The sequence below is a fragment of the Salmo trutta genome, chromosome 4 (assembly GCF_901001165.1).
Source record: "Salmo trutta chromosome 4, fSalTru1.1, whole genome shotgun sequence".
NCBI lineage: Eukaryota > Metazoa > Chordata > Actinopteri > Salmoniformes > Salmonidae > Salmo > Salmo trutta.
Window position 1 is genome coordinate 57,823,165 of NC_042960.1, and position 23,091 is coordinate 57,846,255.

The 23,091-nt window shown below is 45.0% G+C and overlaps 1 protein-coding gene across 4 annotated transcripts in view; it reads left to right on the forward strand.

Annotated features, from left to right (window-relative positions):
* The window catches only part of LOC115192700 (RNA-binding Raly-like protein), a 67,060-nt gene that overhangs the window by 24,119 nt on the left and 19,850 nt on the right, over window positions 1-23,091 (forward strand). For all 4 annotated transcript variants that reach the window (XM_029751480.1, XM_029751479.1, XM_029751482.1 and 1 more), the window contains one exon: window positions 22,340-22,390. In XM_029751480.1, coding sequence (XP_029607340.1) covers window positions 22,340-22,390 — 51 coding nt within the window. The remainder of the gene's footprint in view (window positions 1-22,339; window positions 22,391-23,091) is intronic.

The following is a 23,091-nucleotide window of genomic DNA, read 5'->3' on the forward strand; positions in this document are numbered from 1 at the left end:
TGTATTCCTGTAACCATCCTCCCCAGACACCAGCTTTCCACATCATCAATTTCTTTTTTTTCTTTCATTTTTTCTTTAACCTTTATTTTGACATGGAGTCATGCTGAGACCATGTTCTCTTTTACAGATGAGCCCTGTATACACATTAATACACATCAATTACATATCTATATACACTATACTCATCAATAACACTTCAATATACACACCATTACTCACATAATGTCAAGTGGCAGCCATGTGTCCAATACAATTTGATTTGATGAACTGTGTCATGTTAACACTGTAGGACAGTGTTTCCCATAGGGCTATTTCAGTTTTCAGGCTACTGTATCAATCAATCAATCAATCAATCAATCAATATCTATCAATCAGTCATTCGTTCATGCCATCACACAGCATACGAAACATGCATGCTTTGAAATGCAATCAAGCATTTTAGTTTTAAAATTAAATATAGGGAGCTTTGAATAATTAGCCTAAACAATAAATAAACCGCAATTCACAAATGCATGCAACTGTTTTTAGTCTGCTGTAATAAATATATATATTTTTTGTTAGAACAGACTCTCTGGTACACTTATTTATTTAGTGTTGTTTATACTGTTCCAAATGTTCAGAAAAAGTCATAATATTGTAATCTAACAGCAACTGTTTGGCACACATAATACTAACGCAACGCTTGCTCCTATACCCTCCTTTTTCTTGATCTCCAGTAGTTACCATAACTAAGTCAATTGTCTTCCACAGATCTGACTTCCCCTTTCCCTCCTGAGCAACCAGTAAACATTTGCCCGTTTCTTTTTCACCTCCTCCGCATTCATTATGCTGTCACGTGTTACCGTGTTCGGAGTTTGTTATAACCAATTTATTAATGTGATTATGGTCAGGCCCTATTGGTGCATGCGATGCTTACAGTACCAGTCAAAAGTTTGGACACACCTATTCATTCCAGGGTTTTTCTTTATTTTGACTATTTTCTACATTGTAGAATAATAGTGAGGACATCAAAACTATTAAACATATGGAATCATATAGTATCCAAAAAAGTGTTAAACAAATCAAAATATATTTTAAATTTGAGATTCTTCAAATTAGCCACTCTTTGCTTTGATGACAGCTTTGCACACTCTTGGAATTCTCTCAACCAGCTTCATGAGGTAGTCACCTGGAATGCATTTCAATTAATAGGTGTGCCTTGTTAAAAGTTAATTTGTGGAATTTCTTTCCTTCTTAATGCATTTGGGCCAATCAGTTGTGTTGTAACATGGTATAGAGAAGATAGCCCTATTTGGTAAAATACCAAGTCCATATGATGGCAAGAACAGCTCAAATAAGCAAAGAGAAACAATAGTCCAACATTACTTTAAAACATGAAGGTCAAGTGCTATGATGAAACTGGCTCTCATGAGGACCGCCACTGGAAAGGAAGACTCAGAGTTACCTGCAGAGGATAAGTTCATTAGAGATAACTGCAACTCAGATTGCAGCCCAAATAAATTCTTCACAGATTTCAAGTAACAGACACATCTCAACATCAACTGTTCAGAGGAGACTGCGTAAATCAGGCCTTCATGGTCGAATTGCTGCAAAGAAACCACTACTAAAGGACACCAATAATAATAAGAGACTTGCTTGGGCCAAGAAACACGAGCAATGGGCATTAGACCAGTAGAAATCTGTCCTTTGGTCTGAGATTTTTGGTTCCAACTGCCATGTCTTTGTGAGACACAGAGTAGGTTAACGAATGATCTTTGCATGTGTGGTTCCGATCGTGAAGCATGGAGGAGGAGGTGTGACGGTGTGGGGTTGCTTTGCTGGTGACACTGTCTGTGATTTATTTAGAATTCAAGGCACACTTAACCAGCATGGCTACTACAGCATTCCGCAGCGATACGCCATCCCATCTGGTTTGCACTTAGTGGGACTATCATTTGTTTTTCATCAGGACAATGACCCAAAACACACCTCCCGGCTGTGTAAAGGCTATTTGACCAAGAAGGAGTGATGGAGTGCTGCATCAGATGATCTGGCCTCCAAAATCACCCGACCTCAACCCAATTGAGATGGTTTGGGATGAGTTGGACCATGGAGTGAAGGAAAAACAGCCAACAAGTGCTCAGCATATGTGGGGACTCCTTCAAGACTGTTGGAAAAGCATTCCTCATGAAGCTGTTTGAGAGAATGCCAAGAGTGTGCCAAGCTGTCATCAAGGCAAAGGGTGGCTACTTTGAAGAATCTAAAATATATTTTTGTTTGTTTCACACTTCTTTGGTTACTACATGATTCCATATGTATTATTTCATGAGTAGGTGTGTCTACACTTTTGACTGGTACTCTACATGTTTCATGTAAAGAGAGCAAGGGTTTAGGGAATAGGGAATGTTTTTCCTAAACAAATTAGGGATTTCAGTAACAGAACTTTTCAGTCAGAAACAAGTAAGAAATTAATTGGCTAAAATGATGCTTCAGCACGGACAGCGCAATAAACACTTGCTGTGCTGTGGTGCCTTTTCGCTGCAGTAGGGAGGAGAGCGAGATAACGTGCGCCAGTCACACAGGCACTCGCTGTCATTTTTTTAACACAGTGTGACCATCTGGCTTTTTATTGAGTCATTTGTGTGTCTTAATTATTTAATCAAACAGTGTGCTTAAAGCATCAGACAAGCTCAGTGCATATGCAGTTGATTTTATTAAAACACATAGGGTGAGTTTGTCTATCTATGGAAAAATAACTTTAAACATTTCGACCTATCGAAAGAACAGGAACAGATTTTTTTTATATTCGGGGATAGCCCTAGTTTCTCAACTCCGGTCCTCGAGTACCCCCAACAGTACACATTTCTGTTATGGCCCCGGACAAGCACACCCGATTCAACTTGTCAACTAATCACCAAGCCCTTGACAAGTTGAATCCGGTGTTTTTGTCCGGGGCTACAACTAAAATATGTTTTGTTGGAGGTACTGGAGAACCGGAGTTGGGAAACCCTGTTGTAGGAGATAACAACCAGAACGCTGCAGAACACACAGTAGTCTGATTGTGTATTGTGTTTGGCATTGGTCTCCGTGTCTCAGAGAACCTCCATCTTATCCCAGTTAGATCTTCCATAACACCCAACCCCTCTCAGGAGGGACACTATACTAGAGCTCAACAACTAGCTTATTCCTCTTTATACACTGCCTCCCTGTATTTTAGTGAGTGCATTAAAAACACAATTCCAATACCTTTCCTGTGGCTTGGCCTTCGTCTCCTCATAATGCCCCTCCAATCCCAGTCACGTAGTGCCATTTCCCCCATAAACACTGACTCCAAATCAAAAGGCAAGCATCACGAACCCAGGAAACTGATGCATGTTTCATAGGAACACCTATTGAGGCCAGAAGAATGGAAAGCAATGGGAGAAATCCACATACTGAGAAGAGTTCTATTGCTGCAAATGTTGATCATTATCTCTGTTGTGACTTGTGACTGCTTTCTCTCTCTCAGGGAACTGAGAAATACAAATCAAATCAAATTGTATTAGTCACATGCACCAAATACAAATACAAAGTGTAGACCTTACAGTGAAACGCTTACTTACGAGCCCCAAACCAACAATGAAGTTAACAACATTTTTATATATATATATATATATATATACTGCTCAAAAAAATAAAGGGAACACTTAAACAACACAATGTAACTCCAAGTCAATCACACTTCTGTGAAATCAAAATGTCCACTTAGGAAGCAACACTGATTGACAATAAATTTCACATGCTGCTGTGCAAATGGAATAGACAACAGGTGGAAATTCTAGGCAATTAGCAAGACACCCCCAATAAATGAGTGGTTCTGCAGGTGGGGACCACAGACAACTTCTCAGTTCCAATGCTTCCTGGCTGATGTTTTGGTCACTTTTGAATGCTGGCGGTGCTTTCACTCTAGTGGTAGCATGAGACGGAGTACAACCCATACAAGTGGCTCAGGTAGTGCAGCTCATCCAGGATGGCACATCAACGCGAGCTGTGGCAAGAAGGTTTGCTGTGTCTGTCAGCGTAGTGTCCAGAGCATGGAGGCGCTACCAGGAGACAGGCCAGTACATCAGGAGACGTGGAGGAGGCCGTAGAAGGGCAACAACCCAGCAGCAGGACCGCTACCTCCGCCTTTGTGCAAGGAGGAGCAGGAGGAGCACTGCCAGAGCCCTGCAAAATGACCTCCAGCAGGCCACAAATGTGCATGTGTCTGCTTAAACGGTCAGAAACAGACTCCATGAGGGTGGTATGAGGGCCCGACGTCCACAGGTGGGGGTTGTGCTTACAGCCCAACACCGTGCAGGACGTTTGGCATTTGCCAGAGAACACCAAGATTGGCAAATTCGCCACTGGCGCCCTGTGCTCTTCACAGATGAAAGCAAGTTCACACTGAGCACATGACAGACGTGACAGAGTCTGGAGACGCCATGGAGAACGTTCTGCTGCCTGCAACATCCTCCAGCATGACCGGTTTGGCGGTGGGTCAGTCATGGTGTGGGGTGGCATTTCTTTGGGGGGCCGCACAGCCCTCCATGTGCTCGCCAGAGGTAGCCTGACTGCCATTAGGTACCGAGATGAGATCCTCAGACCCCTTGTGAGACCATATGCTGGTGCGGTTGGCCCTGGGTTCCTCCTAATGCAAGACAATGCTAGACCTCATGTGTCTGGAGTGTGTCAGCAGTTCCTGCAAGAGGAAGGCATTGATGCTATGGACTGGCCCGCCCGTTCCCCAGACCTGAATCCAATTGAGCACATCTGGGACATCATGTCTCGCTCCATCCACCAACGCCAAGTTGCACCACAGACTGTCCAGGAGTTGGCGGATGCTTTAGTCCAGGTCTCGGAAGAGATCCCTCAGGAGACCATCTGCCACCTCATCAGGAGCATGCCCAGGCATTGTAGGGAGGTCATACAGGCACGTGGAGGCCACACACGCTACTGAGCCTCATTTTGACTTGTTTTAAGGACATTACATCAAAGTTGGATCAGCCTGTAATGTGGTTTTCCACTTTAATTTTGAGTGTGACTCCAAATCCAGACCTCCATGGGTTGATAAATTGGATTTCCATTGATTATTTTAGTGTGATTTTGTTGTCAGCACATTCAACTATGTAAAGAAAAAAGTATTTAATAAGATTATTTCTTTCATTCAGATCTAGGATGTGTTGTTTAAGTGTTCCCTTTATTTTTTTGAGCAGTATATATATATATCAAATCAAATCAAATTTATTTATATAGCCCTTCTTACATCAGCTGATATCTCAAAGTGCAATACAGAAACCCAGCCTAAAACCCCAAACAGCAAGCAATGCAGGTGTGGAAGCACGGTGACTAGGAACAACTCCCTAGAAAGGCAAACACCTAGGAAGAAACCTAGAGAGGAACCAGGCTATGAGTGGTGGCCAGTTCTCTTCTGGCTGTGCTGGGTTGAGATTATAACAGAACATGGCCAAGATGTTCAAATGTTCATAAATGACCAGCATGGTCAAATAATAATATTCACAGTTGTCGAGGGTGTAACAAGTCAGCACCTCAAGAGTAAATGTCAGTTGGCTTTTCATAGCCAATCCTTGAGAGTATCTCTACCGCTCCTGCTGTCTCTACAGAGTTGAAAACAGCAGGTCTGGGACAGGTAGCACGTCCGGTGAACAGGTCAGGGCTCCATAGCCGCAGGCAGAGCAGTTGAAACTGGAGCAGCAGCACGGCCAGGTGGACTGGGGACAGCAAGGAGTCATCATGTCAGGTAGTCCTGAGGCATGGTCCTAGGGCTCAGGTCCTCCGAAAGAGAGAATTAGAGAGAGCATACTTAAATTCACACAGGACACCGGATAAGACAGGAGAAATACTCCAGATATAACAGACTGACCCTAGCCCCCCGAAACATAAACTACTGCAGCATAAATACTGGAGGCTGAGACAGGAGGGGTCAGGAGACACTGTGGCCCCATCCGATGATACCCCCGGACAGGGCCAAACAGGAAGGATATAAACCCACCCACTTTGTCAAAGCACAGCCCCCACACCACTAGAGGGATATCTTAAACCACCAACTTACCATCCTGAGACAAGGCCAAGTATAGCCCACAAAGATCTCCGCCACGGCACAACCCAAGGGGGGGCGCCAACCCAGACAGGAAGACCACGTCAGTGACTCAACCCACTCAAGCGACGCACCCCTCCTAGGGACGGCATGAAAGAACACCAATAAGCCAGTGACTTAGTCCCTGTAATAGGGTTAGAGGCAGAGAATCCCAGTGGAGAGAGGGGAACCGGCCAGGCAGAGACAGCAAGGGCGGTTCGTTGCTCCAGAGCCTTTCCGTTCACCTTCACACACCTGGGCCAGACTACACTCAATCATAGGACCCACTGAAGAGATGAGTCTTCAGTAAAGACTTAAAGGTTGAGACCGAGTCTGCATCTCTCACATGGGTAGGCAGACTATTCCATAAAAATTGAGCTCTATAGGAGAAAGCCCTGCCTCCACCTGTTTGCTTAGAAATTCTAGGGACAATTAGGAGGCCTGCGTCTTGTGACCGTAGCGTACGTGTAGGTATGTACGGCAGGACCAAATCGGAAAGATAGGTAGGAGCAAGCCCATGTAATGCTTTGTAGGTTAGCAGTAAAACCTTGAAATCAGCCCTTGCCTTAACAGGAAGCCAGTGTAGGGAGGCTAACACTGGAGTAATATGATAAAATTGTTTGGTTCTAGTCAGGATTCTAGCAGCCGTATTTAGCACTAACTGAAGTTTATTTAGTGCTTTATCCGGGTAGCCGGAAAGTAGAGCATTGCAGTAGTCCAACCTAGAAGTAACAAAAGCATGGATTTATATATATATATATTATTTATTTAATAAATAAATTACGAATAAGATTAAGAAATATAAGTAACAAGTAATTAAAGAGCAGCAGTAAAATAACAATAGTAAGACTATATACAAGGGGGTACCGGTATGGCATGTGCGGGGGCACCGGTTAGTCAACATAATTGAGGTAATATGTACATGTAGATAGAGTTATTAAAGTGACTATGCATAAATGATAACAACAAAGAGTAGCAGAGGTGTAAAAGGGGGGGGGGGGGTCTGGGGTCTTTGACAATTTTTAGGGCCTTCCTCTGACACTGCCTGGTATAGAGGTCCTGGATCGCAGGAAGCTTCGCCCCAGTGATGTGCTGAGCCGTACGCACTACCCACTGTAGTGCCTTGCGGTCGGAGGCCGAGCAGTTGCGATACCAGGCATGATGCAACCAGTCAGAATGCTTTCGATGGCGCAGCTGTAGAACCTTTTGGGGATCTGAGGACCCATACCAAATCTTTTCAGTCTCCTGAGGGGGAATAGGTTTTGTCGTGCCCTCTTCATGACTGTCTTGGTGTGCTTGGACCATTCTAGTTTGTTGGTGATGTGGACACCAAGAAACTTGAAGCTCTCAACCTGCTCCACTGCAGCCCCGTCGATGAGAATGGGGCGTGCTCGGTCCTCTTTTTCCTCTAGTCCACAATCATCCGCTTTGTCTTGATCACATTGAGGGAGAGGTTGTTGTCCTGGCACCATACAGTACTTATACAGAGGTTTTGTGGATGGAGGAGAAAAGACAGTGACAGTTATCTGAGTTGGAAACTATATAGCACTGTACCCAATAGTTATGGTAGTGTTTGTCTGAGCTCGGGGGAAACAGTGCCTATAGAGTGCTTATTTGGCACAGAGGTAGCTATGTGCTGTCTGTGGATTGTGCAGTTTATTAAGGGTTCGCCACAGAAATGAGGCCTATTTGCTCTCCTCCCCTCCTAGAATAATTCATTCTAGCTGGGCAATCTACTGTCCCCTCCTTCAGCTTGGCTCTGAGTCGTCTAGGAAGGTTGAACGATTGTACTCTAATGGCTTCAATACACTTACTCCAGCAATTGCCAGGGTGAAGTTTCTATTTTTAATGTATGATTTGATAGACACGTTTTTTCTTTACAATACTGATTAATCTGTGTCAGAGATTACACATTTGACTTGTGACCATTGTACTGGATATACCTAAGCAGTGATGATAACCAAAGATCTCAACCCCGTGGATTCCAAACTGATGATAACCCATGATCTCACCACCGTGGATTCCAAACGGATGATAACCCAAGATCTCACCACTGTGGATTCCAAACTGATGATAACCCATGATCTCACCATCGTGGATTCCAAACGGATGATAACCCAAGATCTCACCACTGTGGATTCCAAACTGATGATAACCCATGATCTCACCACCGTGGATTCCAAACGGATGATAACCCAAGATCTCACCACTGTGGATTCCAAACTGATGATAACCCAAGATCTCACCACAGTCCATTCCAAACCGATGATGAGCCAAGATCTCACCACCGTGGATTCCAAACCGAAAGACACAAAAAGAAGCAGTAGTCGTTTGTCTGTGGAACTTGTTTCCAATGTCGGAAAGAGAAATGTCAAACCATATCTGCCGCAAATATCTCTTTGCTCTCTTAATATCCCCATCCATCAAGGTTTAATCTTGTTGGTAAATTTGTGTAGTTGTCTTTGTATAGCTCTGGCTCATCTTTCACTGTGATTTAGTGCTTTCCATATTCCTCGACTTGCACTGGAGCCATCTGACTAAAGAGCTGTCCTGATGGGAGCCAAAACTTGTCACCTGCAATGGATCTCTTCCCTTCTATCCTCTGGAAATCACACACAATACAGTTTGTCATAATGCAATTACTCTGAAGGGCCTGTGTTTCCTGCTTTCACCATCACACTGATCCTGAACACGGGGGCCCGACAGGAGTGCATGCTCAGCCCCCTCCTGTACTCCCTGTTCACCCATGACTGCGTGGCCACGCACGACTCCAACTCAATCATCAAGTTTGCTGATGACAACAGTGGTAGGCCTGATAAGCAACAACGAACTCTATAAAGCATTTATATGGGCTGCAATTTCTGAGGCTGGTGACTCTAATGAACTTATCCTCTGCAGCAGAAGTAATTCTGGGTCTTCCTTTCCTGTGGCGGTCCTCATGAGAGCCAGTCTTGAAATGTTCTGGATTTACTGAACTTCATGTCTAAAATTAATGAAGGACGGTTTCTCTTTGCTTATTTGAGCTGTTCTTGCCATAATATGGATCTGGTCTTTTACCAAATAGGGCTATCTTCTGTATACCACCTCTACCCTGTCACAACATAACTGATTGGCTCAAACGCATTTAGAAGGAAAGAAATTCTGCAAATTAGCTTTTAACAAGGCACACCTGTTAATTCAAATGCATTCCAGGTGACTACCTCATGAAGCTGTTTGAGAGAACACCAAGAGTATGCAAAGCTGTCATCAAGGCAAATGGTGGCTACCTTGAATAATCTAAAATGCTAAATATATTTTGATTTGTTTAACACTTTTTTGGATACTATATGATTCCATATGTTTAATAGTTTTGATGTCCTCACTATTATTCTACAATGTAGAAAATAGTCAAAATAAAGAAAAACCCTGGAATGAGTATGTGTGTCCAAACTAACCGACTAAAGAAATTGTGGAGTGGTTGGCAAACGAGTTTTAGTGACTCCAACCTAAGTGTATGTATACTTCCGACTTCAACTGTATGTATGTATGTATGTATGTATGTATGTATAAAACATACACAGAACCATTCAAAAGTTCTGTACTGTAAAGGGGCGGTCACGTGTCCAGGGTTTGAGACTCAGTGTGAGGAAGTGGTACTCGCCAAATCAGGAGGAAGTGGTACTCGCCAAATCACGAGGAAGTGGTACTCACCAAATCATGAGGAAGTGGTACTCACCAAATCACGAGGAAGTGGTACTCCCCAAATTGGGAGGAAGTGGTACTCGCCAAATCAGGAGGAAGTGGTACTCGCTAAGCAAGCAGCACACACACTAACCTTCTGTTAATCCATGGCCAGGTGCGTAGCCTGTCAGAGAGGTGCGGGGGGCTGCCTTAATCAACGTCCAAGTCATCAGGACCTGGGGAGCAGTTCTTGTTGGGGGTTAACTGCCTTGCTCAAGGGCAGAACGGCAGATTGTTCCACCTTGCCGGCTCGGTGATTCGAACAAGAGACCTTTGACATTATAAGACACCAATTATTGGAGAACAATACTGTGTGGTTCCTTTTTTTCTCTGAAAGAACATTGGATGCAGAACGTGCATTGATACAGACAAGACAAACACCTAGGCTGTCACAATAGACAGCCATTCCACGTTTCATATTGCACATTTACAATAATGGGTATAAAATAAAAGAGATTGCTCATTATGCAGCCATTCAGAGAGGACTGTGCTTGCCGCTGGCCTTTCAAAGCTCTAGAGAGCTGCCCTTTCACTTTAACTCAGATCAAGTGCAACATCCACTTGTGCAACATCCACTAGGCTCCCCAGCCCTATAAAAGCAATTAGAGCCTGTCTTTAAAGAGCAGCCCAGTGGAGATGGAGAAACAATACCGAGCTCAGAGGCTATATAGGATGTTTTAGAGTAAAAGTCCCTCCACTGTTGTTTTAATCACGGTGTGCCTTATAAACCCATAAACTCACCCTATGTTTTACACCTTCAACTGAGCAGTGGAGGGAGCTAGTATTTCTAAGAACTGAGTCCTGTTGAGCAACACATGAGCTCCTTTATTGAACATTTATTTATCTGGGTAACCTCATTGAGATCAAATCTATTTTCTCAAGCAACACGTGGCGCGAACGAAGACCGCAGCAGGGGGAACAATGTTTCACTGGAGTGGAACCACCTCTCCCTTCTTCCTGTGTGTGATCGATTGATGACACCCTTGAGTGTGTCATTTTGTTTGTTTTCAACAGGGGTGCAGGTTTTGGCTGTATTGAAACTCTGACAGCATCATGGAATTCACAGCAGGTTGAGAGCCCAAGAGCATCTAGAACCAAATGTGTTTAAAGAGAAATTTTAATTGCTGAACAGTGGAAAGGTTCCATATGATGAAAGTGTATGTTTGGGGTTTCAGGTTTGACAGTACCTTGATCTGTGTGGCAATGTTCACAATAGGGAGAAGGAGAGAGAGGGGGAAGGAGAGGGGGAGAAGGAGAAGGAGAGATTGAGAGAGAGAAATAGTGAGGGAGAGAGAGCAGAGAACATAGAACATTGTTATTGTCTTTGCCCCTCATTGGTTCCTCCTGCTGAGATGTGAATCAGCACTTCCTTTAAACGGAAAAATAACAGTTAAATAATTATGCAATGAAAACTCCAACCATTTAACCGCCCTGTCTCTGCATAAGACAGTACATTTAGTATGGTAAGCTGTGCTTTATCAGCAATGAACAAACAGAAGATGGAAACAAATAACAAAGCAGTAAACAGAACATCATGACATACAGGTGATCTGCATTTGAAGATCCTTTTGCTCCTACAAAACAAGGACTATCGAAATAACATTTCTGGACCGCAACATTGGTGCTGAAATCATTAACCTGACCTGTAATACTGACATAACCACAGTACCACCAATTTACCTCCCAGCTTGTCTGTTGGGGTTTCCAGATTCAGCTTATGTGTAAGGTTTGTTGGCATGTCTAAGGCACGGTGGTGGAAACCTCCATTTGAGCCTCTGTCTGTCTGGCTGTCCGTCGCTGTATGTATTGTAATTTAGCTTCAATCCGGGATGCCCTTCGATTTGAGAGGAGCTGAAGTGGCAGGAAATCAGCTCAAATCTTGCCATGTCACATGATTGCGTAAACACAGGGCATACTTATCTCCCTCTATCTCTCTGTGTTGTGTACACCAGCTACCCAGCAAACATGACCCCATGTAGGTATTCGGTGGGCACGGATAGACCACACTAAGCCCACACCAGGCCAACACAGGCTAGACCACACCAGCCCAACATGGGCCAGCCCATACCAGCACAACACAGGCCAACGCAGGCTAGCCCACACCAATCCCACATCAGCTCAACACAGGCCAGCCCACACCAATCCCACATCAGCCCAACACGGGCTAGCCCACACCAAGCCCAGCTATTTCATAATGTAGAGGCAAGAGCTCATTCGAATATTTGGTGGCGTGGTTTTGCAAATACCCCAATTAATATTGTGAAGTTAAAAAAAAATAATACTAGATGAAAATTGCTGACATCATTCAAGCCAATGACGGGTTCGGAACATTAAAGCCAATTACCTCGGAATCAAGGGTTGGAACCAAAATAATTTTAGAATCTTTCCGTTCCGAGGGGAACCCCTTTGTTCTGTTCCAGTCTTCCGACCAGAAAATAATGTTCTGAACCGGTTCAAACCCCCAAAAAGTTAGAATTCGTATAGTTCCTTTTTCTGTATTTTTTTTAACCCATGAAAGCAACATTGTTTTTACATTTAGCTCATTCATTTACTCACCCAATTAGTGTCGATAGTGCAGCTTGCTGTGGAACGGGTAAAATAGTTGTTTACATGTTTGATTGGTCAGCTAAGTGCAGGCTTGAGATGTGACTGAAATTTCACGGATGTGGAGAGAAAGACAAGGGTGAAGATGGAAGGGGCTTTAAGCGCTGAACGTCATGATGTGAATTGGAATGTGTTTAATTAAGTTATTATTAGCATTACAACTTTATAGAATTATATACTACACATGAAAAATATTTTTGGAACTAAAAATGACATTACCAACATGTTCCCAAGATTTGAAAATAACGGTTCTGTTCCGGGAACACTAGAGATCCCTTCGTTCCCTGTTCTGTTTCCGTTCCTCCAAAAAGATAATTATTTTTTTATTTCCTTTTTGTTTTCTGAACTTACTGACACTGAGAGAGAGTATCATTCCAGTTTAAGTGTTCTGTTGTGTGCTCAACAAAAACACGATATTGTACACTGCCAATGGTGAAGTCCGTAAAAAGACAGAAAAGTGCATGTGACATATGAGAAACTTTTATGTTTCTCTGGTAAACATATACAATATATAGTATATACAAAAAGTATGTGGACACCCCTTCAAATTAGTGGATTTGGCTATTTCAGCCACACCCATTGCGTACCGGAGTATAAAATCAAGCACACAGCCATGCAATCTTTACTGAAGAGCTCAGTGACTTTCAAAGTGGTACCGTCTACCCTTCTAGAGCTGCCCTGTTCAACTGTAAGTGTTGTTATTGTGATGTAGAAACCTCTAGGTACAACAATGGCTCAGCCGCAAGGTGGTAGGCCACACAAGCTCACAGAATGGGACTGCCGAGTGCTAAAGCACGTTGCGTGTAAAAACAAGTTTGGGGTCACTTATGTTAGTAACCACTTTGTCTTTGGGATACAATGTAACGAGCAGCCGATCCAAAACGGTGGGCTTATTTCAGGCAGAGTGAGGGCTGCCCTTGGGGCCACCGGCCTTGGTGCCAATGTGGAGCCGATGAGCAAAGGCGCATCGGCCCAATGTGGGCAGCCTTTGTGGGGCCAATATTTTAGCCCACATTGTGCCAATGTGGACATGTACTACTCACCATGGCTTACCTCTACAGTATGTCGAAACCACCTTACTTTTCCCTGAGTTTACCTCTGTACTGTACCACTCAGTTTTACCTCAGTTTACCTCTGTTTAGCTTTGTCATTGTGTTCACGTGCCTGAGTTACTTATGCATTCTATCTGAGCTTCAAACAGCTTACCTACAGGACTAATTTGTCTGGATGGAGCACTAAGTCTAAACAGGATTGTTTTGTGTAGATTAACAATCTCCTTTGACTTCCTGCTCTGCAGCTCATCAAAACCAGAGAAAAAGAAAGAGATTGATTTGCCTCCCAGAAAACATTCCTCTGTAAATACTAAGGATGTCTCACTGTAAAGGCCTTCATCCCTGGTAGCCTATCGTTGATAATATGAAATGCTGGGTAACACAGCATTCCCCACATGGGAACAACAAATAGCTAATGATCTCATGTATTACATGGTGGGAGTGTTACTCTTCACTGTTATAGATCAGTGGGACTAAACAGCCGATTAAACAGTAAACACATGGGGAACAGTAAGACATTATGAGGCAAGTACATACGATTGAATTATCTTTGATATGATATCTAATTCCAACAATGCAGGCAGGAGGTAACATCTTAGTTTAATTATCTTTGATATAATTTCTAGTTCCAACAATGCAGGCAGGAGGTGTAACGCCCTGTGACATGGGTGGGCGTTCTAGGTTTCTTTTTCTATGTTGGTGGTTTTCTTTGTTTCGGCCGTGTATGGCTCTCAATCAGGAACAGTTGTAGATCGTTGTTGCTGATTGAGAGTCATACATAGGCAGCCTGTTTTTCCTTTGGGGTTTGTGGGTGAATGTTTTCTGTTTAGAGTTTCTATCCTGACAGAACTGTTGCTGGTCATTCTTTTTGGTTTCTTTTTGTATAGTGTTCTTTCGGTCAATAAAAAACCTTACAAGATAAACACATCCTCCGCTGCACCTTGGTCTCATTTCAATGACAGCCGTTACAGATTCACCCACCAACAACGGACCAAGCAGTGGAGGAAGGAGCAGCACCAGGAGAGGAGCTATCTGGAATCGTGGACATGGGAGGAAATACTGGACGGGGCAGGACCATGGGCTCAAGCTGGGGAGTATCGCCGCCCGCAGTGGGAGATCGAGGCAGCGAGAGCGGAGAGGCGATGGTATGAGGCAAGGGAGCGCAACAGGCACGAGAGGCAACCCCCCCCAAAATTTGGGAGGGCACACGGGGAGTGTGGCAGAGCCAGGATGGAATTCTGGGCCAACTCCCTGTGCTTACCGGAAGCGGCATGGTACTGGTCAGGCACCGTGTTATGCGGTAGAGCGCATGGTGTCTCCAGTGCGCACTCATAGCCCGGTGCGCTACATCCCAGCCCCCCGCAAGTGCCATGCTAGAGTGGGCATCGAGCTGGATGGGTTGTGCAGGCCGTGCGCTCTAGACCTCCAGTGCGTCTTCAGGACCTGGTCTATCCTGTGCCTGCACCCAGAACCAGGCCTCCTGCATGTCTCCCCAGCCTGGTGAGTCCTGTGCCTACGCCCAGAGCCAGGCCTCCTGCATGTCTCCCCAGCCGGGGGAATCCTGTGCCTGCGCCCAGAACCAGGCCTCCCGCATGTCTTCCCAGCCTGGTGAGTCCTGTGCCTGTGCCCAGAGCCAGGCCTCCTGCATGTCTTGCCAGCCTGGTGAGTCCTGTGCCTGCGCCCAGAGCCAGGCATCCTGCATGTCTCCCCAGCCTGGTGAGTCCTGTGCCTACGCCCAGAGCCAGGCCTCCTGCATGTCTCCCCAGCCGGGGAAATCCTGTGCCTGCGCCCAGAACCAGGCCTCCTGCATGTCTTCCCAGCCTGGTGAGTCCTGTGCCTGCGCCCAGAGCCAGGCCTCCTGCATGTCTTGCCAGCCTGGTGAGTCCTGTGCCTGCGCCCAGAGCCAGGCCTCCTGCATGTCTCCCCAGCCTGGTGAATCCTGGGCCAGAGCCGCCCGCCAATCCGGAGCCGCCAGAGCCGCCCGCCAGTCTGGAGCCGCCAGAGCCGCCCGCCAGTCCGGAGCCGCCAGAGCCGCCCGCCAGTCCGGAGCCGCCAGAGCTGCCCGCCAGTCCGGAGCCGCCAGAGCCGCCCGCCAGTCCGGAGCCGCCAGAGCCGCCCGCCAGTCCGGAGCCGCCAGAGCCGCCCGCCTGTCCGGAGCCGTCCGGAGCCGCCCGCCTGTCCGGAGCCACCAGGGTCGCCCGCCAGCCGGGCGTAGCCAGGGTCGCCCGCCAGCCGGGCGCAGCCAGGGTCGCCCGCCAGCCGGGCGCAGCCAGGGACGCCACCTAAGTGGGCTAAGCCGAGGGTGGAGCAGGGTCCACGTCCCGCACCAGAGCCGCCGCCGTAGGATGGTCCACCCGGACCCTCCCCTTTAGAGTCAGGTTTGCGGCCGGAGTCCGCACCTTTGGGGGGGGGGGTACTGTAACGCCCTGGCCATAGAGAGGGTTTTTTGTTCTCTATTTTTGGTTAGGCCAGGGTGTGACATGGGTGGGCGTTCTAGGTTTCTTTTTCTTTGTTTCGGCCGTGTATGGCTGTCAATCAGGAACAGGTGTAGATTGTTGTTGCTGATTGAGAGTCATACATAGGCAGCGTGTTTTTCCTTTGGAGTTTGTGAGTGAATGTTTTCTGTTTAGAGTTTGTATCCTGACAACTGTTGCTGGTCATTCTTTTTGGTTTATTTTTGTATAGTGTTCTTTCGGTCAATAAAAAACCTTACAAGATGAACACATCCTCCGCTGCACCTTGGTCTCATTTCAACGACAGCCGTTACAGGAGGTAACATCTCAGTTTAATTATCTACGTATGATATAATATGTAATTCCAGCAATGCAGGCAGGAGGTAACATCTCAGTTTAATTATCTACGTATGATATAATATGTAATTCCAGCAATGCAGGCAGGAGGTAACATCTCAATTTAATTATCTACGTATGATATAATATGTAATTCCAACAATGCAGGCAGGAGGTAACATCTTAGTTTAATTATCTTTGATATAATATGTAATTCCAGCAATGCAGGCAGGAGGTAACATCTCAGTTTAATTATCTACGAATGATATAATATGTAATTCCAACAATGCAGGCAGGAGGTAACATCTCCATGTGGAATGAAAGAGTCATCCAATATGTTTAGAAGGGCTGAGCTCAGAGAGCTTTGTCGTGTCCACAGACAGATCAATAGTCATAGTTAAATGCTTGGTTATAAACAGATCAAGATGAATGGTTCACTGCATTGTTGTACACCGCTCAGTAGTACATGGTGAGCAGCTTGGCCGTGGCCAAAGTCAATAATACAGTTAGATGCTGATTAATACCAAACCTTTTAAGAAAATATAGACATTTCAAATGTTATATTATTGGCTATGTACAGTGTAACAATGTGAAAGTCTGAAGTATGAAAGGGAAAATAAATTAACACATAAATCTAGGTTGTATTTACAATGTTGTTTGTGCTCCACTGGTTGTCCTTTTCTCATGGCAACGGACCACACATCTTGCTGCTGTGATTGCACACTGGGGTATTTCGCCTAACAGATATGAGAGTTTATCAATGTTTCATTTGTTTTAAAATTCTTTGTATGTCTGTGTGATCTGTGGGAAATATGTGTCTCTAATATGGTCAAACATCTGGCAGGAGGTTAGGAAGTGTAGCACAGTTTCCACCTCATTTTGTGGGCAGTGGACACATAGGCTGACTTGGCTCCCGAGAGAAGACAGGCTATGGCTGCCTCTCTCAATAGCAAGGCTATGTTCACTGAATCTGTACATAGTCAAATCTTTCCTTAATTTTAGATCACTCACAGTGGTCAGGTATTCTGCAACTGTGTACTCTCTGTTTAGGGCCAAATAGCATTCTAGTTTGCTCAGTTTTTTTGTATAAGCTTTCCAATGTGTCAAATAATTATATTTTTGTTTTCTCATGATTTGGTTGGGTCTAATTGTGTTGCTGTCCTGTGGCTCTTTGTGAACAAAGCCCCATAACCAGCTTGCTTAGGGGACTCTTCTCTAGGTTCATCTCTCTGTAGGGGATGGCTTTGTTATGGAAGGTCTCTCTCTAGTCTTAGCTCTCTCTCTCTCTCTCTAGTCTTCATCTCTCTCTCTCTCTAGTCTTCATCTCTCTCTCTATTAATCTTTCTCTCGTCTTCATCTCTCTCTAGTCTTCATCTTTCTTTCTCTCTCTCTCTAGTCTTCATCGTTCTCTCTCTCTCTCTCTAGTCTTCATCTTTCTTTCTCTCTCTCTAGTCTTCATCGTTCTCTCGCTAGTCTTCGTCTCTCTCTCTTCCTCTAGTCTTCATCTCTCACTCTCTAGTCCTCATCTCTCTCTCTCTAGTCTTCATCTCTCTCTCTTCCTCTAGTCTTCATCTCTCACTCTCTAGTCTTCATCTCTCTCTCTCTCTAGTCTTCATCTCTCTCTCTTCCTCTAGTCTTCATCTCTCACTCTCTAGTCTTCATCTCTCTCTCTCTCTCCACAGCTTGGCCCAGTAAGTGGCTCTTCATTTCTCTGCAGGCGGTGCTATGCCACATTTCAGAGTGTCTGAGACAGTGTGTTGGGTTTACTCCTTATTGGATGGATGGTTGTGTTGGGTAACGTTAACATCAGCAACAGGACTCTTTGTGTTCCCTCAGCAGGCCACTGAATGTGTATGTCAGTGTGTAGTGTGCACTTCACTGAGAGAGTCAGAGGCTGAGCCGAGGATGGAGTTGATAGTTGTCGTGTTTAGATTTGATCACATCTCTGTGATGCAGGGGAACCCTGAAACCATTACGTATATCAATAGTCAACAGTGTAATGGAAATGTGCTGCAATTGTAACCCTATTATTTTCTTTAATGTCTGAAATGCTGTCTCTCGTCTGACAGAAGAACGCACCCTGACAGCATGACCGTTTCCCCTCCCTCTCTGCTTGACCTCCCAGGTTGAACACAGATACTGTTATTTTACCAGACAGCTATAGCCCCTGTGATTTTAAAAACCATTCAACCAAATCTGCGATAATGGACAGGTAAGCTCTTAGAGGGGAGCACAGTTCACTTCCCTGATGAGTGTGAAGGAACGGAGAAAAAGAGGAAGAGATGAGATACTCAGAGAGTGCTGGGTATACCTTAGTGACTGGGATTCAACAGTGCAGGCCAAGGTTCTGAGGATGTTAAAACATAACACAGCCGTAAGTGTCTGTACCTGTCTACTCCATGGACAAGCCACCAATCCGTCCCCATTGACATGTGTCACATCCTTCCCCTTCTAACACCCATCATATCCCCCTCTGTCTCCTGCCCTCTGAAAGCTGTTCTATTCAATCAATCAATCAAACATATTTATAAAGCCCTTTTTACATCAGCCGATGTCACAAAGTGCTGTATAGAAACCCATCCTAAAACACCAAACAGTAAGGTATGCAGATGTAGAAAAACTCCCTAGAAAGGCCAGAGCCTAGGAAGAAAGCTAGAGAGGAACAAGGCTATGAGGGGTGGCCAGTCCTCTTCTGGCTGTGCCGGTTGGAGATTATAATAGAACATGGCCAAGATGTTCAAATGTTCATAGATGACCTGCAGGGTCAGATAATAATAATCACAGTGGTTGTAGAGGGTGCAACAGGTCAGCACCTCAGGAGTAAATGTCAGTTTGCTTTTCATAGCCGATCATTCAGAGTTAGAGACAGCAGGTGTGGTAGAGAGAGGGTCCAAAACAGCAGTTCCGGGACAAGGTAGCACGTCCAGTGGTGAACAGGTCAGGGTTCCATAGCCGCAAGCAGAACAGTTGAAACTGGAGCAGCAGCATGACCAGGTGGACTGGGGACAGCAAGGAGTCATTAGGCCAGGTAGTCCTGAGGCATGGTCCTAGGGCTCAGGTCCCTGAGAGGAGAGAAAGAGAAAGAGAGAGAGAATTAGAGGGAGCATACTTAAATTCACACAGGACACCAGATGAGACAGAAGAAATACTCCAGATATAACAGACTTACCCTAGCCCCATGACACAAACTATTGCAGCAGAAATACTGGAGGCTGAGACAGGAGGGGTCGGGAGACACTGTGGCCCTGTCCGACGATACCCCTGGACAGGGCCAAACAGGCAGGATATAACCCTACCCACTTTGCCAAAGCACAGCCCCCCATACCACTAGAGGGATATCTTCAACCACCAACCTACTACCATGAGACAAGGCCAAGTATAGCCAAGGAAGATCTCCCCAACAGCACGAACCCGAGGGGGCACCAACCCGGACAGTAAGATCACGTCAGTGACTAAACCCACTCAAGTGGCGTACCCCTCCTAGGGACATCATGGAAGAGCACCAGTAAGCCAGTGACTCAGTCCCCGTAATAGGGTTAGAGGCAGAGAATCCCAGTGGAGAGAGGGGAACCGGCCAGGCAGAGACAGCAAGGATGGTTCGTCGCTCCAGTGCCTTTCTGTTCACCTTCACACCCCTGGGCCAGACTACACTCAATCATAGGACCTACTGAAGAGATGAGTCTTCAATTAAGACTTAAAGGTCGAGACCGAGTCTGCAAGTCTCGCATGGATAGGCAGACCATTCCATAACAATTGAGCTCTATGAGCTCTATTGGAGAAAGCCCTGCCTCCAGCTGTTTGCTTAGAGATTCTAGGGACAGTAAGGAGGCCTGCGTCTTGTGACCGTAGCGTACATGTAGGTATGTACTGCAGGACCAAATCGGAAAGATAGGTAGGAGCAAGCCCATGTATTGCTTTGTAGGTTAGCAGTAAAACCTTGAAATCAGCCCTAGCCTTAACAGGAAGCCAGTGTAGAGAGGCTAGCACTGGAGTAATATGATCACATTTTTGGGATATAGTCAAGATTCTGGCAGCCGTGTTTAGCACTAACTGAAGTTTATTTAGTGTATTATCCGGGTAGCTGGAAAGTAGAGCATTGCAGTAGTCTAGTCTAGAAGTGACAAAAGCGTGGATTCATTTTTCTACATCATTTTCCAACAGAAAGTTTCAGATTTTTGCAATGTTACGAAGATAGAAAAAAGCTGTCCTTGAAATATTCTTGATATGTTCGCAAAAGAGAGATCAGGGTCCAGAGTAACGCCTAGGTCCTTCAGTTTTATTTGAGATGACTGTACAACCATCAAGATTAATTGTCAGATCCAACAGAATATCTCTTTGTTTCTTGGAACCTTGAACTAGCATCTCTGTTTTGTCTGAGTTTAAAAACAAAGAATTTGCCGCCATTCACTTCCTTATGTCTGAAACACAGGCTTCCAGGGAGGGCAATTTTGGGGCTTCACCATGTTTCATCGAAATGTACAGCTGTGTATCATCCGCATAGCAGTGAAAGTTAACATTATGTTTCCGAATGACATCACCAAGAGGTAATAATATATATAGTGAAAACAATAGTGGTCCTAAAACGGAACCTTGAGGAACACCGAAATTTACAGTTGATTTGTCAGAAGACAAACCATCCACAGAGACACTCTTTCTGACAGATAAGATCTAAACCAGGCCAGAACTTGTCCGTGTAGACCAATTTGGGTTTCCAATCTCTCCAAAAGATTGTGGTGATCGATGGTATCAAAAGCAACACTAAGGTCTAGGAGCACGAGGATAGATGCAGAGCCTTGGTCTGACACCATTAAAAGGTAATTTACCACCTTCACGAGTGCAGTCTCAGTGCTCTGATGGGGTCTAAAACCAGACTGAAGCGTTTAGTATACATTGCTTGTCTTCAGGAAGGCAGTGAGTTGCTTCACAACAGCTTTTTCTAAAATGTTTGAGAGGAATGGGAGATTCGATATAGGCCGATAGATTTTTATATTTTCTCGGTCAAGGTTTGGCTTTTTCAAGAGAGAGAGAGTCTTTATTACTGCCACTTTAATGAGTTTGGTACACATCTGGTGGATAGGGAGCCATGTATTATGTTCAACATAAGAGGGCCAAGCACAGGAAGCAGCTCTTTAAGCAGTTTAGTTGGAATAGGGTCCAGTATGCAGCTTACAGGTTTAGAGGCCAAGACTAATTTCATCAATGTGTCAAGAGATATAGTATTAAAAGACTTGGGTGTCTCCCTTGATCCTAGGTCCTGGCAGTGTTGTGCAGACTCAGGACTACTGAGCTTGGAGAAATACGCAGATTTAAAGAGGAGTCCGTAATTTGCTTTCTAATGATCATGATCTTTTCGTCAAAGAAGTTCATGAATTTATCACTGCTGAAGTGAAAGCCATCCTCTCTTGGGAATGCAGCTTTTTAGTTAGCTTTGCGACAGTATCAAAAATACATTTTTGATTGTTCTTATTCCCCTCAATTAAGTTGGAAAAATAGGATGATCGAGCAGCAGTGAGGGCTCTTCGATGCTGCATGGTACTGTCTTTCCAAGCCAGTCAGAAGACATCCAGTTTAGTGTAGCGCCATTTCCGTTCCAATTTTCTGGAAGTATGCTTCAGGGCTCTGGTATTTTCTGTATACCAGGGAGCTAATTTCTTATGACAAATGTTTTTTTGTTTTTAGGGGTGCGACTGCATCTAGGGTATTACGCAAGGTTACATTTAGTTCCTCAATTAGGTGGTTAACCGATTTTTGTACTCTGACGTCCTTGGGTAGGTGGAGGGAGTCTGGAAGGGCGTCTAGGAATCTTTGGGTTGTCAGAGAATTTATAGCACAGCTTTTGATGATCCTTGGTTGGGGTCTGAGCAGATTATTGTTGCGATTGTAAACATAACAAAATGGTGGTCCGATAGTCCAGGATTATGAGGAAAAACATTAAGATCCACAATATTTATTCCATAGGACAAAACTAGGTCCAGAGTATGACTGTGGCAGTGAGTAGGTCCGGAGACATGTTGGACAAAACCCACTGTCGATGATGGCTCTTTCCCTCTCTCTTAGCCCATCTCTCTCTCTCTCCTCAGATCTGACTATGACTTGGAGTATGACAGCTACCCAGATGACCTCTACAGCAGGTAGGCTTCTATACTGTACCTGGTCTCACCTACAGATATATATTTTGCTAGAGATATGTGTTCTTCACTCTTATGGCCAAGTACTGAACAAGCTCTATTACGATCAAGTGTTCTGGTTTAGAACTTGTACTCAGCTGTCATATGTAAAGATGCTCTCTTGTGCCGCAAAACCCTTTCTGAAAGTGAATGCAATTATCTAGTCTTCCTTCTCTTCCTCTTTTGATTGCTTCTGTCTCATGGAGAGGCTTATCTCTGACTCCTGATTTGTCTAAAAGGAGGGGTATGTCTGCTTGTGATAGTCAGGCCCCTTTGATGAGATACGAGAGATCATACTGTACCATCCTAGTGTTAACCCGTCTTAAATCCCCTTGCCTGGTACAGACCAAACGGCTACACAACACAAAATACACTTTATTTGCTTGAGTAACTGTGTGTCTATATTCTTCTGCAAGTGATAATTGTGTGACTGTATTTTGAAGGGCCTGAGGGAGGGAAATGCTGTAGTGTTCTGAGGGGAGGGGTGTCTCAAAGTGAACCCCTGCTTAGCGCCGAGGATCTACTTGTATAGCCTAATTAGCCAAGCTTTGAACGGCTGTGAGAAGCGGGCCCTCTGTGGCTGGTGCTGATGAAGGGAGCTGCGGAGAGGAGAGAAGAGAATTTGCATAAATAGCAGGGGGAGGGGGGCGTTTGAACAGGGACAG